This window comes from Leguminivora glycinivorella, chromosome 27 (genome assembly GCF_023078275.1).
Source record: "Leguminivora glycinivorella isolate SPB_JAAS2020 chromosome 27, LegGlyc_1.1, whole genome shotgun sequence".
Classification (NCBI taxonomy): Eukaryota; Metazoa; Arthropoda; class Insecta; order Lepidoptera; family Tortricidae; genus Leguminivora; species Leguminivora glycinivorella.
This window is the reverse complement of record NC_062997.1, coordinates 5,573,934-5,596,592: the sequence shown is the minus strand read 5'-3', so window position 1 is coordinate 5,596,592 and position 22,659 is coordinate 5,573,934. Positions and strand designations below refer to the sequence as shown.

Sequence of the window (22,659 nt, the reverse complement as noted above, 5' to 3'; positions counted from 1 at the left end):
TCTTGTATATTTTGTTCGCGATACGAGTCACCAGTGCTAGGGGTGCGAGGAGCGGGCGGGGAATGTGTTAAGCGCGCTGTGATTGGCCGTTTCAAAGGACGGCGGGCAGTCGCACCAGATGAAAGGGACTGTCCACAGATGTCATATATACCATAGATCATGCAAACGTATCTACTTAGCGTGTCAAATGAACTCAGTGAAATCCACTGAGTTGTCCGTCTTTACTCGCAGCTTGCAGCTTTCGGGCGTCAATTTTTATAAGTTGAAGTCAACCAAAACATAAAAAATGCCTCGTTACGTGATATTCAATTGCAACAACACAAAAATTATGAACAATCAAGAGCCTGAGACATATTTAAAATTACAGGCAAGAATCAACTTCAGTACAAAATTTGACACGCTCGGCCCCTATACAAATATATGAATTTGTTTCTTCTATCTAAATTAAGTTCTGTGGGACTGTCCCTCTACTGACGCGTAATTGGCCAATGTAAATTGACCTATGCCGGCTCTGAATAAATTATAAATATGACTTATTTGTGGAATGTAATGCCGTCTGTTTTTAAATTTGAGCTTCTTGTTACCTTTCCACACCATTTCACACTACAGGTGGACATCTTTAAGGCATCAAAATACCCTTTTTCAATTTTTTTACTGCGAAAAACACGCGCTGCTTTCGGGTCTGTTACTTGGTCGCTACTGATCGGGCACGGCGAGCGCCCGCGCTTATATCAGTGCAAATACTAGGAAGGCTGGCGACCGCGAGTCGTCTTGTAATGGATGTCTATAGGGGTTGGTCTGTGGCTAGAAAGAACAGGTGCTTACCTTGACATCAGGCCTCGAAGGATAGTTAAAGTAGACATCCTCAAACACGATTTCTCCCTTCAACTTGTCTATCTTCTCTCCTCTATCCAACATGGCGTCGATCTTAGACCTTATCTCCAGCAGGCAGCTTTAAGTCCTTAAATTACCTTAACATCTGGTCTCCATTGCTTCAATCTTGAATCTCTTCTCTAGCCGCATAAATTAAATATAACAAGATCATACCATCCCATACATTAAAATGCGACCGCCTACGAACGCGCTTACACTCCACCACACATAGATGGCGCCACAAAAAAATGCCTTGTTGCCACCGATTATTTGTAGATTGGCATTAAGTGTCAATTCCGAGCCGTAAATCTATGTCAAAAGTGACACTTAACGCCATCTACAAGTATAATCGAAAACTACAAGACATTTTTTTGTAGCGCCATCTATGTGTGGTGGAGTGTAAGCGCGGTCTTAGGCGGTCGCATTTTAATGTATGGGGTGGTATGATCTTGTTATATTTAATCTATGCTAGCAGCTAGTAAAAAGAGAAGAACAGATTCAGGTGCTTTACCTTAACATCAGGCCTCGACGGGTAATTAAAGTAGACATCCTCAAACACGATCTCTCCCTTCAACTTGTCTATCTTCTCTCCTCTATCTAACATGGCGTCGATCTTAGATCTTCTCTCCAGCAGGCGGTAGAGTGAAGCCGCGGCGCCGCGCGCGGCCGCGAACAGCTCCAAGTGTGGGTGGCACATGGCGATGTTTTGAGAGGCCATGAATGTGCAGAAGAGGACCTAAAGAAACAATACAAGTTTTATTGGTGATAGGACCTATATAATGATTTCATCATTCCCTTGCCCTTTTCCCATTATTTGGGGTCGGCGCAGCAGATCATCTTCCTCCATTTCTCTCTATCAGCCGTCATTTCCATACTAATACCTTTCACTCTCATATCGTTGTTCACACATTCCATCCATCTTTTCTTAGGCCTTCCACTACCATTGTATCCATCCACTTTCATATTTACCACTCGTTTTATAACATTGCTTTCATCCCTCCGCATTACATGCCCATACCATGCTAACCTGCTTCCTCTCAATTTCTCTGTCACTGGCGCTACTTTCAGGCTTCCTCTTATATACTCATTCCGAATCCTATCCAGTCTTGTCACACCACACATCCATCGCAACATTCTCATTTCATTCACATGCAGTCTTCTTTCATCATTCGTCTTGGTGGCCCAGCACTCACTTCCATACAGGACGATATAATGATTTCTATATAATGATTTCTTTAAAGAAAATTTTGTCAAGGGTACAGGATGTGATCTAAAGGAAGTCTTTCTAGGAAATTAAGAGATTGCACCTATCACCTAAGATATTTAAACATAACGTGGCTGGTTTACAGCTTTGAGCTAGTAGTATATCACGCACACATATCAAACGTTGTTGTGTTATATTATTGACATTATATAATTGAATGAATGCATGTGAATTAATTATAATTATATTGACGATCATAATGTAAATTTTATAACATAGGTTAACATAGCATAATTTATAATGTAATTTATCATTATGAAATAAATAAAACTAAACTAAACTAAAACTAAACAAAGTTGCACAAGCGAAGACTAGAGCATTTCCGGACATTCTGGACATTTCCGGACAGCCAGTCTATCTCTGTCAATATCTACTATCTACTTAGTACTATTTCATTAGTGTAACGCCGTTTTCACATTATCCGATCCGATATCGGATGTCGGAAGGATTTCAATGGAAAAAATCCAAGATGGCGCCTGTAATGTAGGGGATATCGCCCCGACATCCGATATCGGATCGGATAATGTGAAAACGCACTAACAGTGTACTCACAGTGACCATGATCCCGGGATGATACTCCTGTTCTTCAGGAGGCAGGTTCATATCGCGTACACATAGCGTCGTGCCATAAGCAAACACTACAGCATTTAAGGAGTAAGTGAGGAGCCAGCCGAGACCTGAACCCGCGCCGGCCCAAAGCCCACGGCGAGAGGAGGCGGCCTTAGCTGGTGCTAGGAGACGTTTGTAGCTGGAAGCAGAAAACAAGGGTTAACCTAACCACAAAATTAAAATTTTGAAAAAACCCCCGACCGCGACATAGTGGACTGATTTTTATAAAACATGTGTAAGAACACTCCCGACTAAATCAGCTTTCAAACAAAAAAAACTAAATCGAAATCGGTTCATCTGTTCGGGAGCTACGATGCCACAGACAGACACATACACATACAGACAGAGAAACAGACAGACAGACAGACAGACACACACACAGACAGACACGTCAAACTTATAACACCCCGTCGTTTTTGCGTCGGGGATTAAATACACACTTTTTACACATTTTTAACCCCCGACGCAAAAACGATGAGGTGTTATAAGTTTGACGTGTACGCGACGTGTACGTGACGGTATCTGTGTGTCTGTGGCATCTTAGCTCTTGAACGGATGAACCGATTTAGATTTAGTTTTTTTTTTGTTTGAAAGCTGAATTAGTCAGAAGTGTTCCTACCTTTGTTTGATGGAAATCGGTAAACTATGTCAGGGGTTTTTTGTGGTTACCTAGGTTATTTCTGGCTTCAACTCGAATACTTGCCAATTGATTGATTGATTTTGCCACTCATTGTTAAAACTATTGAATAAGCTCAACGAAGGTGCGGTGTGCTGATGACGAAAGGACCTTTTTTTTTTGACCCAGGGGGAATCCGTTATGGATCCCACTGGCCCGGGAGAAGCCAGTGGGTATGTCGGACTCTCAGCGACTAAACCCCCTGGGGTGTTCCGCCGCGCGCTTTTGTGAGGGGGTTTCGGGAACATGGTTGTAAGGCACCAATACCCCCTCAGCGTTACCCTTGCGGGCCCGTCTTCCGTACTGCTTTGGCAGTTTACTTCGCCGAATGACGAAAGGACCTACGGAACTAATTTGTTCCGCCTATTGTCCTTTGAGTCGTCGGCAACCCGAACTCTCCTTGGAACAGTACACTCCTTTTTGCTGTGTTGTTAACACAAATGGGAGTGTACAAGTTTCTAATGGGTTGGCAACGCGCATGACACTCCTTGAGTTGCAGGCGTCCATAGATTACGGTGACCGCTTTCCATCAGACGGACCGTATGCTTGTTTGCCACCGACGTAGTACATACATACATATATAAATATAATCACGCCTGTATCCCATAAAGTGATAGGCAGAGCACATGAACTACTAAGTTTCAGTGCCACTCTTGGCAAAAAGGGGTTGAAAGTAATCCAAATTGTGACATTGCAGTGACAGGTTGCCAGCCTCTCGCCTACGCCACAATTTAACCCATATCCCACAGTCAACTTCTACGACACCCACAGGAAGAGGGGGGGTGATGAAATTCTTAACCCGTCACCACACGGGTAACCGACGTAGTATTAAAAAAATAAGGCTTACCGTTGAACTTCAACCTCTTCACCGCCCAAAGCCCTAACAGTTCTGATGGCAGCGAGGGCCTCTTCTGCCGTTCGTCCTGCGGCGCCGTACGCAGCCACCTCTTCCGCGGAGCATCGCGTTTGGTACTGCAACGTTGAAACATTATATTATAACGCATTTTCTTGTGAAATTTATTGAGTTAGGTAGGAAAAATCGGATCATAGACCACGAGCCAAGCGAAACTTTTGTCAGTCATCGAGTCCCACGCGATACCTATTGTCATAAATTGTTAATGATTAAGGGCCATGTAAAGTCAAATTTGTTCTGTCAGCTGCCATTCCGTCGGTGGGTTCAAGAATGGTAACCAAGGAAACGCGTAATTTTTTTTAAATTCAGTCATCGTCTCCTGTTTTATACTTTATGTCTGGTAATCGTTTTGCTGCTAGTTGTGGCTCATGGAAATCCGTTTGTGGCGTGGCGTTGACGGTAGGTAATGTTTAGGTCTTCAATATTAAAGTTATAGTTCGGTACCTTAAAACGGTGGCTGCAAGCAATATAGCTACAGGTACCATAGCCAGGCCGACCAGCGTCAGTTTCCAGCCGTAATAGAACGAGAGAGAGATTTGACCGGTTACCAATATAGCTATAGGCACTATAGCCAAGCCAACCAGACCAGCGTCAATTTCCAACCGTAATAGAGCGAGAGAGATAAATGACCGGTTACCTTGGCAACGGTGGCAGCAACCAATATAGCTATAGGCACTATAGCCAAGCCAACCAGCGTCAGCTGCCAACCATAATAGAGCGAGAGAGAAGCTGCGGCCACGACAGAGCCAGCGAGATATGACGTCATCACTACGTGTTCACCCACGCCGCCGCGGAACTTGTCCATATCCCTGAAACAATGGAGATGATGAGTTTTCGGTAAAACATGTAAAGTTTAATTTTGTAACCTCCGACGCAATAACGACGGGGTGATATAAATAAGATTAAAATGTCTGTCTGTTTGTCTATGTGTGTGTCTGTCTACGGCATGGCATCGTAGCTCCCGAACGAATGAACTGATTTAGATTTAAGTAGTTTTCGTTTGTCTGAAAGCTGAGTTAAACGGGATTGTTCTTTGCCATGTTTCATGAAAATCGCTCTACTATGTCGCAGTCGGGGGTTTTCTCAAAACTTTAATTTTGTGGTTAGGTTATTTTATTGCTAAATACCATGACGCTAATGCCAGGAAGTTTTTTTAATAAAAAATAAGTATTCCAATGAAATAAAAAAAAACTTCCTGTCATTTAATTTAGCATAAAATGTCTTCACTGTCAAGTTGCTCCGAAGCGTGATTCTTTGAAGCATAATTATCTATTGCATGTTTGAGAAGAAAAATAATATCATTTTTTTTTAATTTAAAGTAGTATAGTTAGTTGCAAGATGATGATCTCCTGAATAAATTGTTTGAATAATCAATAATTATAATTTTATTGTCGACCATTATCCAGATAATCCATATTCTGTTTCCTCATGAAGAAATTGATAATGGATTACTCATTGCGAGACGGCGCACGAGGGACAGTGCTGACATCTACGTACAATTATAATAGATATAATGTATGTATATGATTGTACTTATTTATGTATGTATATTGATGATGCATATAGTATTTAGATAGTGACTTATATCTATTTAAATTTCTGTTTTATTTTCCGCACCAATTGTAAGTTGGTCCAATGGTTGACTGGTAGAGAATGCCTTAAGGCATTAAGTTCGCCATTTGTACTTTATGTTGTGCAATAACGGTTAAATAAATAAATAATGAATATACATGGCGAAGACATATATAACTCCGTGTACACAGATAAAGTCTAAGAAGAAAGCCACTCAGAGCATTTCTTTTTTTTGCAACTTTGATGAAATGTGATATTTTTGAAAAAAATATGGTATTTCTACTCAGAATCACTAGCTTTTTCAAGTTAAAAATTGTCTCATACGATTTTTTCTTATTTTGTTACCATTTTCCATACATGTTGTATGGGGTAACAAAAGAGGAAAGTAACGAATATGTATGGAAATTCTGGGACACTTTTTGTCTGCCAGTGAGATTGAAAGTACTCGTGATTCTGAGTACAATTGACCTAAAATTCCCTAAAGAAATCAAAATAAAAAAATGGCAAAAAAAAAGAAATGCTCACTAAGAGAAATGTACCGTCGTCTAGATGGCGCAACACATTTGCTTCATTCTTGGCTAGATGGCGCTAATATTAATATTTGTTTGCTTGACTGAATAGGTAATGTTAATAATCCATATCTAAAATCGCATGCCATTTCCCATACCGTCTACATCGAAGAAAACTTACTCTGTCAGTGCTGATGCGAAGTTGAGTGTAGTATTAGTGTCGAAGAACGCCATCTCTTGGCGGAGTACGGAGCGTAGCAACCGGTAGCGTAGCCGTGACACCTGCAATAGCATAAAATATTATTTAGAAAAGTCTCAGAACAATGTGGTCACTATAAGCACACCTCGGACAATGACTATCAAATGTATGAAAGAGGCGCGTTCCTACGCAGTCTAAGCTCGTGTAGGTGAACGCGTACCATGCTTGTAAGAATGAGATATGACGGGTCGACTGTCCGCGTTTTTGACAGACGGCAACTGTGAGACGAGAGCGGGAGTGGCTATACCGTATGATAGGTTTTTTATTATACTGTACTAAACTGACCATCCTAGAGGCTGCCTAGTTAGCCATGTGACGGCGGCAGCAGCGGCTTAAAACTTGTACTGACCATTCTTGAAGCTGCCCAGATAGCCAACGTGACGGCGGCAGCAGCGGCTAAAAGCTGGGACGCTATTTTGGCGGCGCTAACCGCGTTGTTATGGCAACCACAGACTTGTACTGACCATTCTAGAAGCTGCCCAGTTAGCCAACGTGACAGCGGCAGCGGCGGCTAAAAGCTGGGCCACCATTTTGGCGACGCTAACCGCGTTGCTATGGTAACCACAGACTTGTACTGACCATCCTTGCAGCTGCCCAGTTAGCCAACGTAACGGCGGCAGCGGCGGCTAAAAGCTGGGCCACCATTTTGGCGACGCTAACCGCGTTGCTATGGTAACCACAGACTTGTACTGACCATCCTTGCAGCTGCCCAGTTAGCCAACGTAACGGCGGCAGCGGCGGCTAAAAGCTGGGACGCTATTTTGGCGACGCTAACCGAGTTGCTATGGCAACCACAGACTTGTACTGACCATCCTTGCAGCTGCCCAGTTAGCCAACGTAACGGCGGCAGCAGCGGCTAAAAGCTGGGACGCTATTTTGGCGACGCTAACCGAGTTGCTATGGCAACCACAGACTTGTACTGACCATCCTTGCAGCTGCCCAGTTAGCCAACGTAACGGCGGCAGCAGCGGCTAAAAGCTGGGCCGCCATTTTGGCGACGCTGACTGCGTTGCTATGGCAACCACAGACTTGTACTGACCATCCTTGCAGCTGCCCAGTTAGCCAACGTAACGGCGGCAGCGGCGGCTAAAAGCTGGGACGCTATTTTGGCGACGCTAACCGAGTTGCTATGGCAACCACAGACTTGTACTGACCATTCTAGAAGCTGCCCAGTTAGCCAGCGTAACGGCGGCAGCAGCGGCTAAAAGCTGGGCCGCCATTTTGGCGACGCTAACCGCGTTGCTATGGCAACCACAGATTTGTACTGACACTACTGACCATTCTAGAAGCTGCCCAGTTAGCCAACGTAACGGCGGCAGCGGCGGCTAAAAGCAGGAACGCTATTTTGGCGACGATAACCGCATTGCTATGGCAACCACAGACTTGTACTGACCATCCTTGCAGCTGCCCAGTTAGCCAACGTAACGGCGGCAGCAGCGGCTAAAAGCTGGGACGCTATTTTGGCGACGCTAACCGCGTTGCTATGGTAACCACAGACTTGTACTGACCATTCTAGAAGCTGCCCAGTTAGCCAGCGTAACGGCGGCTGCGGCCGCTAAAAGCTGGGCCGCCATGACAGCGACGCTCGCCAACGCGAACGCGATGGCGTCCTCCACTAACGCGTCCATGTGAAGTGTCCGGTTGCCGTCCGGTCTGCGAACAAAAACAACATATATTATAATAAAACTATTAAAACAACTGTCACCACTACAGGTATCTGCCAAGTCGAGCGCGAAGCAAACACTGCCGTACCATCTTTTACCTACAGGAACCATTTCGTCGCATTTTCAGGCCCCTATTTGAAAAGCTCTGGATAAGACCAGAACGCTGAAATTTTCGTCATCTAGTAAGCTATAATCACATACCTTAAATCCAAATTTCAAGTCTGTAGGTTATTTAGTTCCGGAGTTAAGCGAAAGCAAAGTTTCGCATTAATGACACTCATACACTCACTCATGATCATCAAAATAGAACTAGTACTTCCCATTAACTCAGAGAGCTGAAATTTTATACAGAGTTAGGGTTTAATGGCCACATAGAGCAAAAACTATAAAAAAACTAGGATAATAGAAGATCTGGAGTACGGACTACCTGGTGACCCGGATCTAAAAACACAAGAGCCCAACCAAACTATTAATTAGAGATCGACATATCGCCTTTACAAAAAAATATTCTACTTGGTGGGCCGCTTCATTTCATGCCCACGTTTCTACAAAAAGAAGTGAAATCCCACCAAAAACATTCCGTAAAAAACTACAATAATTGTTTTTCACGCCCTCTATCGTTGAGTTTCCTAAACATATCCTAAGTACATCGGATTTACTATTTTCCTTTGACTGAAAACACCGTGGTTACTTCAGTCAACTTCAGTGTACATTTATAAATAGGTAGTACCGCGTACTGTCTGTCTATCTTGCTATCCCTATTCTTAATTTCGTATTTTCTCCCTCTAAGGGCCCCTATAAGTGTCTCCTGTATTTGTAAGTCTATTAAGTACTTATAGCAATGTATAAGTCGCAATAATCTCCGTAGCCGAGTGGCATTTCTGCGATGCGAAACGCCGCAGAAATGTAGTCTGGCTCTGTCGCGCCAATACGAAAGAGCGATAGAGATAGACAGCTACGAAAGAGATATTATAGTTAGCGTTGCGTGAGCGTTTGTGCATTAGGCTACGCACACAACTAACTATTGTTTCCGAGCGTCCCGTCAGTCCTTACACGAAGTCTCTTTATTTGACAGCACTTACACTTCCCTCCCTCCATGGAACAGATGCAGAACTGCCGGTGACGAAGCCCTGGTAGCTTTGTGTCTAGCCACAAAGAGCGCAGTCAGCTCTCCGTATATGAGAACTGCTAGTACGAGACCGCAAGAGCACAGCCACGATGCCAGCACGCCTAGGCACGTGGCTAACCGCTCGAGAGGCGTCGCGTATCGCCACTGAAACAAAGAGTATTCAAGTAAGATTATGTTGAAGTAAAATATGTGGTTAAACTACAAATAACCTCACAAAATTTAAATTTTGAAAAAAACCCCGACATAGTGGACCGATTTTCATGAAACATGGCTAAGAACACTCCCGATTAACTCAGCTTTCAAACAAAGAACGAAATCTAAATCGGTTCATCCGTTCGGGAGCTACGATGCCACAGACAGATACACACAGACAGACAGACAAACAGACAGACAGACAGACAGACAGACACGTCAAACTTCGTTTTTGCATCGGGGGTTAAAAATCTAGTCTAGTGATAATGACGTTATCCGCATAAGCTGAAGACCCGGGTTCGATTCCCGGCTCGGCCACCAGTGGTCCTTGTCGTTTTTTCTTTCGTGTATGATATCTATTTCAATTTATAATTTATATATGATAGTGTGACTACTTGAAATTAACAAATCAAAAAATATTTAATAAATAAATAAATAAATAAATAAATATTATAAGGACATTCTTACACAGATTGACTGAGCCCCACGGTAAGCTCAAGAAGGCTTGTGTTGTGGGTACTCAGACAACGATATATATAATATACAAATACTTATATACATAGAAAACATCCATGACTCAGGAACAAATATCTGTGCTCGTCACACAAATAAATGCCCTTACCGGGATTCGAACCCGGGACCGCGGCGTAGCAGGCAGGGTCACTACCGACTGCGCCAGACCGGTCGTCAAAATAATTTGATTTCTTCTCTAGTTGAAGTATTAAGTAAGCGACCATGTGGAATCTGTTATTTGAAAAATGAAATTTATTTAATAAACGCAAAAAGTAAAGAAATGCTTTAAGTAGTTAATAATGTATATCGAAATGATTATATACACGCGAGCAAATAAACACGAAACGAATGAATTTTGAGATATTCATATTCATATTCATATTCATATTCATTTATTTCGTAAATGCACAGATACATTACACGTCAACAGTTACAGTTCATATATTAAAATTTAGATTCACGCTTACTATAGTACCTATGACTAAGTATTAAAATATCCGAAAAAGACAGTGCCATGCTTTAGAAACGGACAACATGATTCGACCTTGAACGGCTGTCAAATTTCAGTTTTATAGAAGAGCAATTCCCGTTAAGTTTGTACATTTGGATCACGTCTCCGATTTTGATAAAAATTGGTAGGCTGATAGAGTCCATGATGCTGAGCAAGATCCACTAGGTTTCTCAAAATATCCTAGGTTGATTGTATGAAACTTCCCTTTTTTGTTACCGAAATGTATAGAAATCTGGTAACAAAAACGGAAGGTTTCATACAAACTACATAAGACATTTTGGGAAATCTAGTGGATCTTGCTCAGCATCATGGACTCTATCAGCCTACCAATTTTTATCAAAATCGGAGACGTGATCCAAATGTACAACTGTATGTATGTTATGTATGTCTTATTCCGTCTATTGTCCTTTGAGTCGTCGGCAACCCGAACCCTCCTTGGAACTTGTGCACTCCTTTTTACTGTGTATTTAACACAGCAAAAGGGAATGTACAAGTTTCTAATGGGGTGGCACATGTGACACGCTTTGAGTTGCAGGCGTCCATAGGTTACGGTGACCGCTTTCCATCAGGCGGGCCGTACGCTTGTTTGCCACCGACGTAGTATAAATGTACAAACTTAACGGGAATTGCACAGGAAGTGTCATTTCTGTAACTACTATTATATTCTTATAATAATTCGCGGATACTCGTGACAATAACCTTAGATAAACAAAAGATAGACGATCTTGAATTTTCGCACAAGTATACAACAATGATTCTCACGAGTATCAGTGTTTAACCTTTCTCAGCTTGTCATAAAGGTGACGGCTCTAGTCATGGACAAGGACCAGTGGTAGCAAGGACAGAACCACAGTATAACAAAGAGTACTATCGTACAGTATGGCCACTACTCCCCGCTGAAAGTGCCGCCCACCCCCTCTCGGTTACCTCACAGTTACCGCCTGTCAAAAACGCGAACAGTCAACCTGTCCTATGTCACTTATTATTTAAGCGTATGGCGTATATTTGCAGACAATTAATAAGTCGACATCCAGGTAGAATTCGCACGGGTCATGGCAGATGCAATCACATGCGATACAAATGGGGATGGAACGAGAGTCCGTTATGTGACTGCGGCCTTGAGGATCAAACTACCCAGCACATAGTCGAACGATGCCCTAAGAGACGTTTCCAAGGCAGCCCGGTGGATCTCTATACCAATTTGACACCTGACGCGATCGGTTGGTTGCATATGTCACTCACACAAGCATAGTACGCGTTCACCTACACGAGCTTAGACTGTGTGCTAGGAACGCGCCTCTTTCATATATTTGATCGCCAGTGTCCGAGATGCGACTAAAGCTTAGAATCAAAGAGGATCGAGTATTATAGAAAGTTACTGTCAAAGTAAAATCTGTAATCACAGTGCATAGACTGCCATCTCTCGACACAGGCTTGAAACTTTTGAACCTCGGTGTTGACAATTTGGCCCATATTGTTAGCGTGATATGTGTTAAAATGTCAAATATTAATATTAGCGCTATCTAGCCGAGCGTTAAATTAAAAAAAAATCAGGAGAACTTATATAATGCGCAAAAGGTGCGCCTCACTAAGGCGTCGCCTGCGCGGCAGCCCCAACAGCATCTTGAGCGTATTTATGGAGCGTGAAAATGGCCCCATGCTCAACCGATGGCAAATGCTGCACGCTGTCGCTATGTAGGTTTTAAGTGTGAATTGTTTTAGTTTTTTAAGTCTTAGCATTAGGTAAATGTCTTACTAGTTAACACTAATATTAGTTCTTTAGAGTTGTAATGTTCTACTAACCATCTATGGACCTTGAGTCTGAAATAAATGTTTATTTTTATTATTTTTATTATATAAGTTCACATCGTAAAATATTGCCGGTTTTTTGTTAGGGTTCCGTAGTCAACTAGGAACCCTTATAGTTTCGCCATGTCTGTCTGTCCGTCCGTCCGTCCGTCCGTCCGTCCGTCCGTCCGTCCGTCCGTCCGCGGATAATCTCAGTAACCGTTAGCACTAGAAAGTTGAAATTTGGTACCAACATGTATATCAATCACGCCAACGAAGTGCAAAAATAAAAAATGGAAAAAAATGTTTTATTAGGGTACCCCCCCCCTACATGTAAAGTGGGGGCTGATTTTTTTTTTTCATTCCAACCCCAACGTGTGATATATTATTGGACAGGTATTTAAAAATGAATAAGGGTTTACTAAGATCGTTTTTTGATAATATTACTATTTTCGGAAATAATCGCTCCTACAGGAAAAAAAGTGCGTCCCCCCCCCTCTGACTTTTGAACCATACGTTTAAAAAATATGAAAAAAATCACAAAAATAGAACTTTATAAAGACTTTCTAGGAAAATTGTTTTGAACACGATAGGTTTAGTAGTTTTTGAGAAAAATACGGAAAACTACGGAACCCTACACTGAGCGTGGCCCGACACGCTCTTGGCCGGTTTTGAACATCCTGTATACCCAATAAACTTTAATTATAATTTTATCATTAAAAAAGTGCCAACAGATTTTTAATTACACACTTTTGTTAGCTCCTTTTAATGATTCCTCATTCAATTTACCTGAAAAAAATTTTTAATAAGCAGTTACAGTGTAACCTTGAATTTACATGAATTCAGATTTATTATCAAAAAAGTTCAAAGCATTATATTTTAATGAATATAATCGTGAGAATCACACACAGCCTTTTGGGCAAGACGGTATGTATTAGAGATGGGCCGAATACGGACTTTGCCGAATACGAATATTCGGCCGAACATTCGGTTCAGCTGTTACCGAACCGAACATTCGGCCGAATATTCGGTTCCACTATATTTAATACCTGGCTTAGAGTTAAAAACTTTTCAATGGTTGGTAATGGGTACTAATTAAGGCTCTTAATGTTCCTATAATTTAGTGCATAAGAACATTTTGATTTTTGTTTCTTAAGCTACATTATTTTTAGTTTTCGACATAATTATTGTAGGTACTTATATTTAACGCATTTTTAACCCCCTTTAGTCCTTAGAATCCTGAAATAGGATGTTATTATCCCATGAATTACGAAACAACTTGCGCTATTTATTTATTTTGTTTATTCGGTAAATATTCGGCAATGTAACCGAACTATATATATATATTTTATTGTGCTTTGTGTATTTCATTTCTGATTTTATTTCATTTGTTAATTTTATTGTGCTTTGTGTATTTCTCTTTGTAAATGACGATCCTTATTGGGAGAAACTATTCATTTTATTATTTTCAATTCATAATGTAATTTTTGACGATCATGATGAGAAGATAAACATAACTTTGGCATGTAACAAATTTATAGTGTAATTTTTATCATGAAATAAAGAAATCTAATCTAATCTAATCTATTCGGCCGAATACGAACATTGAAAAACTTGCCGAATCTGCCGAATACCGAATATTAACCGAATATTCGGCCCATCTCTAGCTATGTATGATCAGTCGGCCTAGCCAAAGTGACAGTCGTTGACTTTAAGTGGCAATAGAAACCAGAGATTAAATATAAGAAGATTATACATTACATTCCATACATTATAACCTGACCACAAAATTAAAATTTTGAAAAACCCCCGACCGCGACATAGTGGACCGATTTTCATGAAACATGACTAAGAACACTCCCGACTAACTCAGCTTTCAATCAAACTAAATCGAAATCGGTTCATCCGTTCGGCAGCTACGATGCCACAGACAGACACACACACAGACAGACAGACAGACAGACACGTCAAACTTATAACACCCGCCTATGCGACCGCCTAAGTGCGTTTTCACATTATCCGATCCGATATCGGATGTCGGACCGATATCCCATACATTACAGCCGCCATCTTGGATTTTTTCTATTGAAATCCTTCCGACATCCGATATCGGATCGGATAATGTGAAAACAGTCTAAGAACGCGCAATACACTACACCATTAGATTCGGGTATATTGAATAGTATGGTACTATGGTATAGAGTTATCATGGAATTATCAGTCAAGATTTTCGAATGCAGCGCCATCTATTATTAAGTTACGACAACTTTTCATGTGACTTTCCATTCATAAAGGTTCCTTTATAGCGCATAAAACATTTGGACCCTTTAGACATGAAGCGCCACATTTCAAATAATCATTTTAATGGGGGGATTTTTGATGATTCATTATGGATCTGAGCAACTAAACGAACTACTTTCCAAATTCCAAAATTGTCATCAAAATATACAATTGAAATACTTATAATTAACCACAACACAAACAACACACAAGAAGTCATTATTTTATACATAGGCACAACATTATACAGTGCGTAAACCTAATAAGGGCGATAAATGAAACCAGGCATATAATTCAATATTGTTATCATCAATTAAGAGGTGTTTTTGAGTTACTCTTAACTTTCACCCTATAATTAATTTTTGAAAAAATTCCAAGCTGCAATGTACTGTAAACGTGGTTGCGATGACAATCAATGACAACTGTCAACGAGCGTTTAACGAGAGTGTGTTTGCATTACGTTGCGGGCCGAATTAATTTGTATGGATAAAAAAAATATTTCAATTTTAAGTAAAAGTTATCTAATTCTATTTTTTATGTCCTATACTCACTACCGTTAAGAGGTTCGCCCGTATTAGGTTTACACCCTGTATACCCTGTTTTTATTGAATATCGTTAACTTTAAGGGAAGGTTCTTTAGATCAAATACAATTAATTTCTCTAAGAAACTAGCGTCTTAACTCTTACGGTTAAAAAACTAATAGTTATTTGTTATACAAGGGGGCAAAGTTGTATTTTAACGCCGAGTGTGGAATTGAAAGACGAGCAAGTGAAAGGATTCTATAGTTGAACCACGAGCGAAGCGAGTGGTTCGAGAATAGAATCCTGAACTTGCGAGTTTTTTAACACACGAGAAGTAAAATACATTTGCACCCGAGTGTAACACAAAACTTTTCCCCTCACTATAGCGAGGAAACTACAACGCAAAAAATGCGTTTATCACTGCATCCAGTAGTTCCACAGGTGGTAAATAATCTTTATTACTAGATTCACCTACTTTTATCAGTTTTAAAGCAGTTAATTTGACTTTATTCAAGGTCAAATTACTTTACCCACTAGTGGATAAAATGCGTTTTTACCCGCTGGTATTAAAGGACAAAACACGTGTTTCCGAGCTAGTGAGGGGAAAAGATAATTACTGAACATGTGTGTGACTTTACCAATTCCTAATATTATTTGTTTTGACATGTGCCGTTAATCACTTGACACTAACTTGAATGTTATTCTTAAGGGTGTCTCAAAGTAATAAATTCATTTATTATTGTATGAAAATGATGAAAAAAAATTTTTTGCTATTTTAACTAAAAGTGATATACAGGGTGGTTCCTGATAATGAACCTAGCTATGTATCGAATTTAACGGAAAACAAAAAAAAACGGTGAATATACCTACTCGATCCTCTTTGCTAAACATAAGTGACTGTGACGTTGGCTAGGCAGGTAGGCTTATCTTAAAAGGGGATCTCTTCCAACCGGCCATGAGCACGCAACGCAAAGTCACGGTCTCAGGCTATCGCGCTTTCTTTATAGTGTTCTGACACGCACTTGACCTTGGATCATGTAAAGTCAGGTGTCGGATCCTAGCTATAACCACAGAATATATATAATAGTACAAGTACAGAAGGCCCACTGCTTTGATGTTCACGAAATGCCGCCTTTTAAAATGCCTACAAAAAGTACAAAATTCTAACAAAGAAACGAGCCGCACGTGCGCCGCGATCGGCTGTAGGGTTGCCTATGGATATGGATTAAAAGTAATTAATACTCAGAAAAAATGTAGTAGTAGTAGTAGTAGTAAAACACTTTATTGTACCAGAAAATAATACAACACACAGGAAAAAGAGCTTATTATAAGTACAAAGGCGAACTTATCCCTTTAAGGGATCTCTTCCAGTTAACCTTTGAGCAATTGAGGGAGAATTGGAGATGGTAGGCATACAGTACAAACGGCGCAGGAAACGGATTCTAGGTAATAATAAATTATAACTTACACTAACATGCAATATATACGAATAAATACAAAATATACAACTATACAAATAGCAAATGACATAAATATATAATATATAAATTAAATATATATTTACATAATAAAAGCTACAACTACAAAACCGCATACATCCAATACCTTAGTCTTCATCAGAGAGCCAAAGCTTTTTTAGATTAGCCTTCAGCGACGCGACCGACTGACACTGTCGAAGAGATAAAGGCAAGGAGTTCCACAATTTAACTGCGTAGATTGTAAACGATTTATTATAGGACCTATGTTGGTGGGGCGGGATACTCAAAGTGAGATTCACACTGGAACGGAGCCGGTGCCCGCTACCGTCAGCCAAGTATTTAAATCGTTCTGAAAGATAGGGAGGGGAAGTAGGAGAAAATAAAACATTATACAGGAGAGAAACCACGTGCATGTCTCTGCGGCGACGGATGGGCAGCCACTCCAGCTGGGAGCGGAAATGAGAGATGTGGTCAAATTTTCTTAAATTAAAAATAAGCGCGTTACAAAACACGGAGAAACTAAAAAGCCAAAAATAATAAACCTTTCAATTCAGATTTCTTATCGTATTGCAATAAGCTAAACATCCAAATTATAAACAAATCAATTATTTTTGTAGTCGGTACCAGACCTGTTCGTCGCCTTGCTATTGCCTGTTTGCCCCACCCAACCATACACAGGCTGGTACCGACTCCAAAAATAATTGATTTGTTTATAATTTGGATGTTTAGCTTATTGCAATACGATAAGAAATCTGAATTGAAAGGTTTATTATTTTTGGCTTTTTAGTTTCTCCGTGTTTTGTAACGCGCTTATTTTTGAAGGCGGTTTTATTTTTTGTTAAAAAGTTTATTTATTTGTTGATTTTTAGTGGTTCCTAGTGATATTATATGTATCAGTCCGAATACATGTACAGTAGTGAAAGAATTATCCTTTAACTCCTAACCATTGAGGAGTTGACCTTCCATCATCAGCTCAGTTGATTTTTAGTGGTTCCTAGTGATATTATATGTATCAGTCCGAATACATGTACAGTAGTGAAAGAATTATCCTTAAACTCCTAACCATTGAGGAGTTGACCTTCCATCATCAGCTCAGCCACATAAAATTATTACCATCAGACGTAAATACTGGTGTACCTTTGAAAAATAGACTAAAAACATTACATGTGCCTATAACATTTGAAGAGTTCCCTCGATTTCTCCAGGATCCCATCATCAGACCCTGACTTGGTGCCAATGGGACCATCTCGGGGTTATACCGGTTCGATCAAAAAAAAAATTTTGAAAATCGGTCCACGATTCTCGGAGATATCGAGTAACATACAAAAAAAAAAAAAAAAAAAAAAAAAAAAAAAAAAAAAACATTCAGTCGAATTGAGAACCTCCTCCTTTTTTGAAGTCGGTTAAAAATGTATCTGATGCACACATTTTGCAAACGTTCGAGCTTGTCAAGTAGCTCCTCGGTAAGGTCCAAAAATGCGATATCCGCATAATCCAGAAGTGGAATCAAAAGCGACTGCGCAAGGACAACCTTTGTACGGAACGGAAGGAAGCTTTGGAGACGTCGAAGCGAGTGAAGAGAGGCAAAGAGTCGCCTGCTAATTTCAGTCACATGGGGTGCCCACGAGAGAGTCTGATCAATGACAATGCCTAAGTTCCTGACGGTAGAAGAGAAAGGAATGAGTGTTAAAATGTTATACTATTATATTCAAATCTTGGGTACTTTCTAGGCATAAATACAGTATTTATATATTTTTGTTTAAGCTCCAACTCTCACAAGCCTTATCCGTGGGACTTAATCAATAGTAGATCTGTGTACGAGTAAAAATATCCTATGGTATTTATTTTATTCATGATGTCTAATTCAACTAAGCATCATTAGACATTCCACACGCGGACATCGCACATGAACCTTAAAAAAATCTCACGACATAAATGATCCATTGAAATCTTATCAATTAAGGGTTGTCGCCTTGCATCAAATGAGGTAGTTCTAATTTGTATTATATATTATTAGAGATGAAATAGTAATGTCAAATCCAAGTTTTCCACCTCGAAAGCCCATGGGGTCATAATTAAATTCATGAAAATCCGTAAAATTTTATGACTTTTTCTGACTTTTGTTAAATTTTACCACCAAGAACTTTTTTAACGGCAAAAGTGGCTATGAACAATTTGATGTCTACTAAATTATCGTTATTATGAATATAATTTTGTCTTGGTAAGACATATATTTACTAAGATACGGCCATTCAAAGTTTTGCACAATTTCGACAAAAGGGAAAAGTAGTTAGAGCTGTTCGGAGGTGTATAATCTTTTTTAAGAAATCTCTTTCTGAAGATGAATTTTTACGGAGTCCACAAGGCTTCATTTCTCGACCAAAGCTGGAACCACCAACTCCTCAGGTTCTGCTTAAAATTAACAATTTTCTGTACTTACAAAGAAGGTTGTACCAGCAGTTGTGGTTGCGAGAAAGTAAGTGTCAACAGCTCACCTGTTTGCACCTACTGCATTGGATAATTTTGCGGTAATGTACCAGGTCTGGTGTGTACCAATGTTGATAAACCACTCGTTGATGATCCACCATCAGATGACGATTTTGACCTTCCTGATCAGTTGACAGAGACATACTACCTTGGTAAGCTTTCTCTTAAAGGAGTGCTGTGGATTCGAAGGTCCAGTCTAGTTTATTTATCGTTAACTATGCTTATTTCACTAACTAACCCTACTTCATATTGCGAACCTTTGAGAAGCCGAATCTTCGAAACTATTTGGCGTACCAAGACCAAATTAGTCTCATTTAATTACAAATTTTGTCTACTTTAAATTGTGTACAGTGACTTTTGCCGTACCATGGGTACTTTGTTGAAAAAAATCACAAATGCTGAAATTTTTTAAGGTTTTTCGTGTATTTAATAATGACCCCATTGGCTTTCGAGGTGGAAAACTTAGATGCCGCATCACTATTGCATATACAACAATATGAAACATCAAATAGAACTACCTCATTTGATGCAAGGCTGAATGTACGATTTCAATGGATCAAAAGTAACAATAGAAAATGAGAACGTGCATTCCGTGAGAACGCGCGCCACCCCTGAGTAGGCCGCGAACTCGCGGCCGCCAGCATGTACTTGTAGCGCGGCAATAGAATCGCGGAGTGAGCCGCCCCTGCTATAACTAACGTCAGACATAATGTCACTCGCTCACGGTCGCGCATTAATACGATACGGTAGGGGTCAATTCTCCATACAAACGCTCTTGACTATTTCCTCCCTGGTTTTTGAAGATAGAGCAATGATTTTTTCAACACAGATTTTTATTATTTTTATCTGTGTCGGACCGTTTTGATTTTTTTGATATTCTGCTTTTTAAAGACTCTAGAGCCAATCAAAAATTTCCAAAAACGGCCTTTTTCATTGTGGCGCAAAAAAAGGTGTGATACTCAAGATTGGTAACAATTAACCAAAAAAGCTAAACGGTCCGACATAGATTATTTCATTGTTATTCAGATTCTCAAATTTCGTTCCGATTGATTAAGTTTTGAAGGAGGAGAGAGTCGAGAGCGGAACCTCGATTTTAAAGAAATATCTTTTGACCGAGTTGTTCTTAATGGACAATTTTTTAGGGTTCCGTAGTCAACTAGGAACCCTTATAGTTTCGCCATGTCTGTCTGTCCGTCCGTCCGTCCGTTCGTCCGTCCGCGGATAATCTCAGTAACCGTTAGCACTAGAAAGCTGAAATTTGGTACCAATATGTATATCAATCACGCCGACAAAGTGCAAAAATAAAAAATGGAAAAAAATGTTTTATTAAGGTACCCCCCCTACATGTAAAGTGGGGGCTGATATTTTTTTTCATTCCGACCCCAACGTGTGATATATTGTTGGATAGGTATTTAAAAATGAATAAGGGTTTACTAAGATAGTTTTTTGATAATATTAATATTTTCGGAAATAGTCGCTGATAAAGGAAAAAAAAGTGCGTCCCCCCCCTCTAACTTTTGAACCATATGCTTAAAAAATATGAAAAAAATCACAAAAGTAGAACTTTATAAAGACTTTCTATGAAAATTGTTTTGAACTTGATAGGTTCAGTAGTTTTTGAGAAAAATACGGAAAACTACGGAACCCTACACTGAGCGTGGCCCGACACGCTCTTGGCCGGTTTTTTTTCGATAAATCTACTTAATAACACTTACATATACTCGTATTTAACTAAAATTTCCAAGTTGAAAGGGGGCTCCTTTCCATTTTAGCATTTTGGCTACCGTATCCTCTTAAGTACCTACCCGATAGCAGTTGCCTCGAGGTAACAAGTGGCCGAGAGGCGCCGCGCGCCCGCCTGTGTAGTCGCGTTGCACATAAATAAATAAATAAATAAATATTATAGGACATTCTTACACAGATTGACTGAGTCCCACGGTAAGCTCAAGAAGGCTTGTGTTGTGGGTACTCAGCAACGATATACATAATATATAAATACTTATATACATAGAAAACATCCATGACTCAGGAACTGTGCTCATCACACAAATAAATGCCCTTACCGGGATTCGAACCCGGGACCGCAGCGTAGCAGGCAGGGTCACTACCGACTGCGCCAGACCGGTCGTCATACCTACTATTCTTCTGAGTTTTACGTAGTAACTTATTAATATTAGTTAAATCAAAGAGCATCGAGTATTATAGAGTTACCGTCAACGTAAAACGTGTAATCACAGTGCATAGACTGGCATCTCTCGACACAGGCTTAAAACTTTTGAACCTCAGTTTTGACAATTTGGCCCATATTGTTACCTTGACATGAGTTAAAATTAGGGATGTACCGACTATTGATTTGGCCGACTAGGCCGACTACCGACTAGTCGGCGCTTGGGTGGCCGATTAGTCGGCCGACTAGTCGGCTAGTCGGCCAAAACATAATTTTCGACTAAATTCACATTTTGAATGTCATTTTTGGTCCTTCAAACGCGCTTTTCATGATTTTTTTACAAGTTCAAAGGTTCATGACAATATATATACATTTTCCATTTTTGACAACCGGCTTGGCTTAGTGGGTAGTGATCCTGCCTATGAAGTTGATAATCCTAGGTACGAGTAGGATATTTATTTCTGATAAATACAGATATTTGTTATTTTGACAAAAAACAGGAATTACGAATAGTTACATAATACAACCATAATTTTCAGATGGTAATTTAATTTTGTACTGTTTTTCTATCACTAATGAAGTGCCAACTAATCGGCCCTTTTTGCCGACTAGTCGCCGACTAATCGCCGACTACAAATGTGGCCGGATAGTCGGCTTTCCCGACTAGTCGGCGACTAGTCGGTACATCCTTAGTTAAAATGTCAAATATTAATATTAGAGCCATCTAGCCGAGCGTTCCCCAAAGTTATAACGCCATCTAGACCACCGTACCTTTTCCTTTATGGCTTTGAGGTACGTTTTTTTCTTAGACTATCCGTCTATATGGAGTTACATATGTCTTTGCTAAAATATATTGGTCAAATTGTCAAAACAGAGATTCAAATGATATATTTTTTTGTAGAGATGTAGCTGTCTACTCTATGACAAGCCGTTTTGCTATATGACTGTAATTCACTATAAACCGTGGTGTTTTCATTTCCGTTAAATTCGACTCGTCTTTAGGCTCATTAACAGAATCTACGTGATACCTATATTTCGCGTATACTCGGGTATCTTTGCCCCCATGTGAAACAAATAAATAATTATATATATATTCCATTATTGAACCGCGAGCTTAGCGAGTGGTTTAGATTCAGAAGCGAGGGTTTCAAGGCACGTAGGTTAAACAAAACTTTGCCACCGAGTGAAACACAAAATGTATGGATATATATTTATATTTTTTTCCCCTCACTAGCTCGGAAACACGTGTTTTG

General features: G+C 40.1%; 1 protein-coding gene across 4 annotated transcripts in view; it reads right to left on the bottom strand.

Annotated features, from left to right (window-relative positions):
* LOC125240263 (multidrug resistance protein homolog 49-like) overlaps positions 1 to 22,659 on the bottom strand; it is an 86,697-nt gene that overhangs the window by 29,199 nt on the left and 34,839 nt on the right. The window contains exons 2-8 of one of the 4 annotated variants that reach the window (XM_048148112.1): positions 9,422 to 9,612; positions 8,184 to 8,328; positions 6,598 to 6,698; positions 4,973 to 5,144; positions 4,270 to 4,394; positions 2,690 to 2,885; positions 1,385 to 1,609 (exon numbers count right to left, since the gene is read on the bottom strand). In XM_048148112.1, coding sequence (XP_048004069.1) covers positions 1,385 to 1,609; positions 2,690 to 2,885; positions 4,270 to 4,394; positions 4,973 to 5,144; positions 6,598 to 6,698; positions 8,184 to 8,328; positions 9,422 to 9,612 — 1,155 coding nt within the window. Of the gene's footprint in view, positions 1 to 1,384; positions 1,610 to 2,689; positions 2,886 to 4,269; positions 4,395 to 4,972; positions 5,145 to 6,597; positions 6,699 to 7,139; positions 7,200 to 7,254; positions 7,315 to 7,829; positions 7,890 to 8,183; positions 8,329 to 9,421; positions 9,613 to 22,659 lie in introns of those variants that run through there. The other 3 variants (XM_048148114.1, XM_048148115.1, XM_048148113.1) reach the window with 3 other exon arrangements.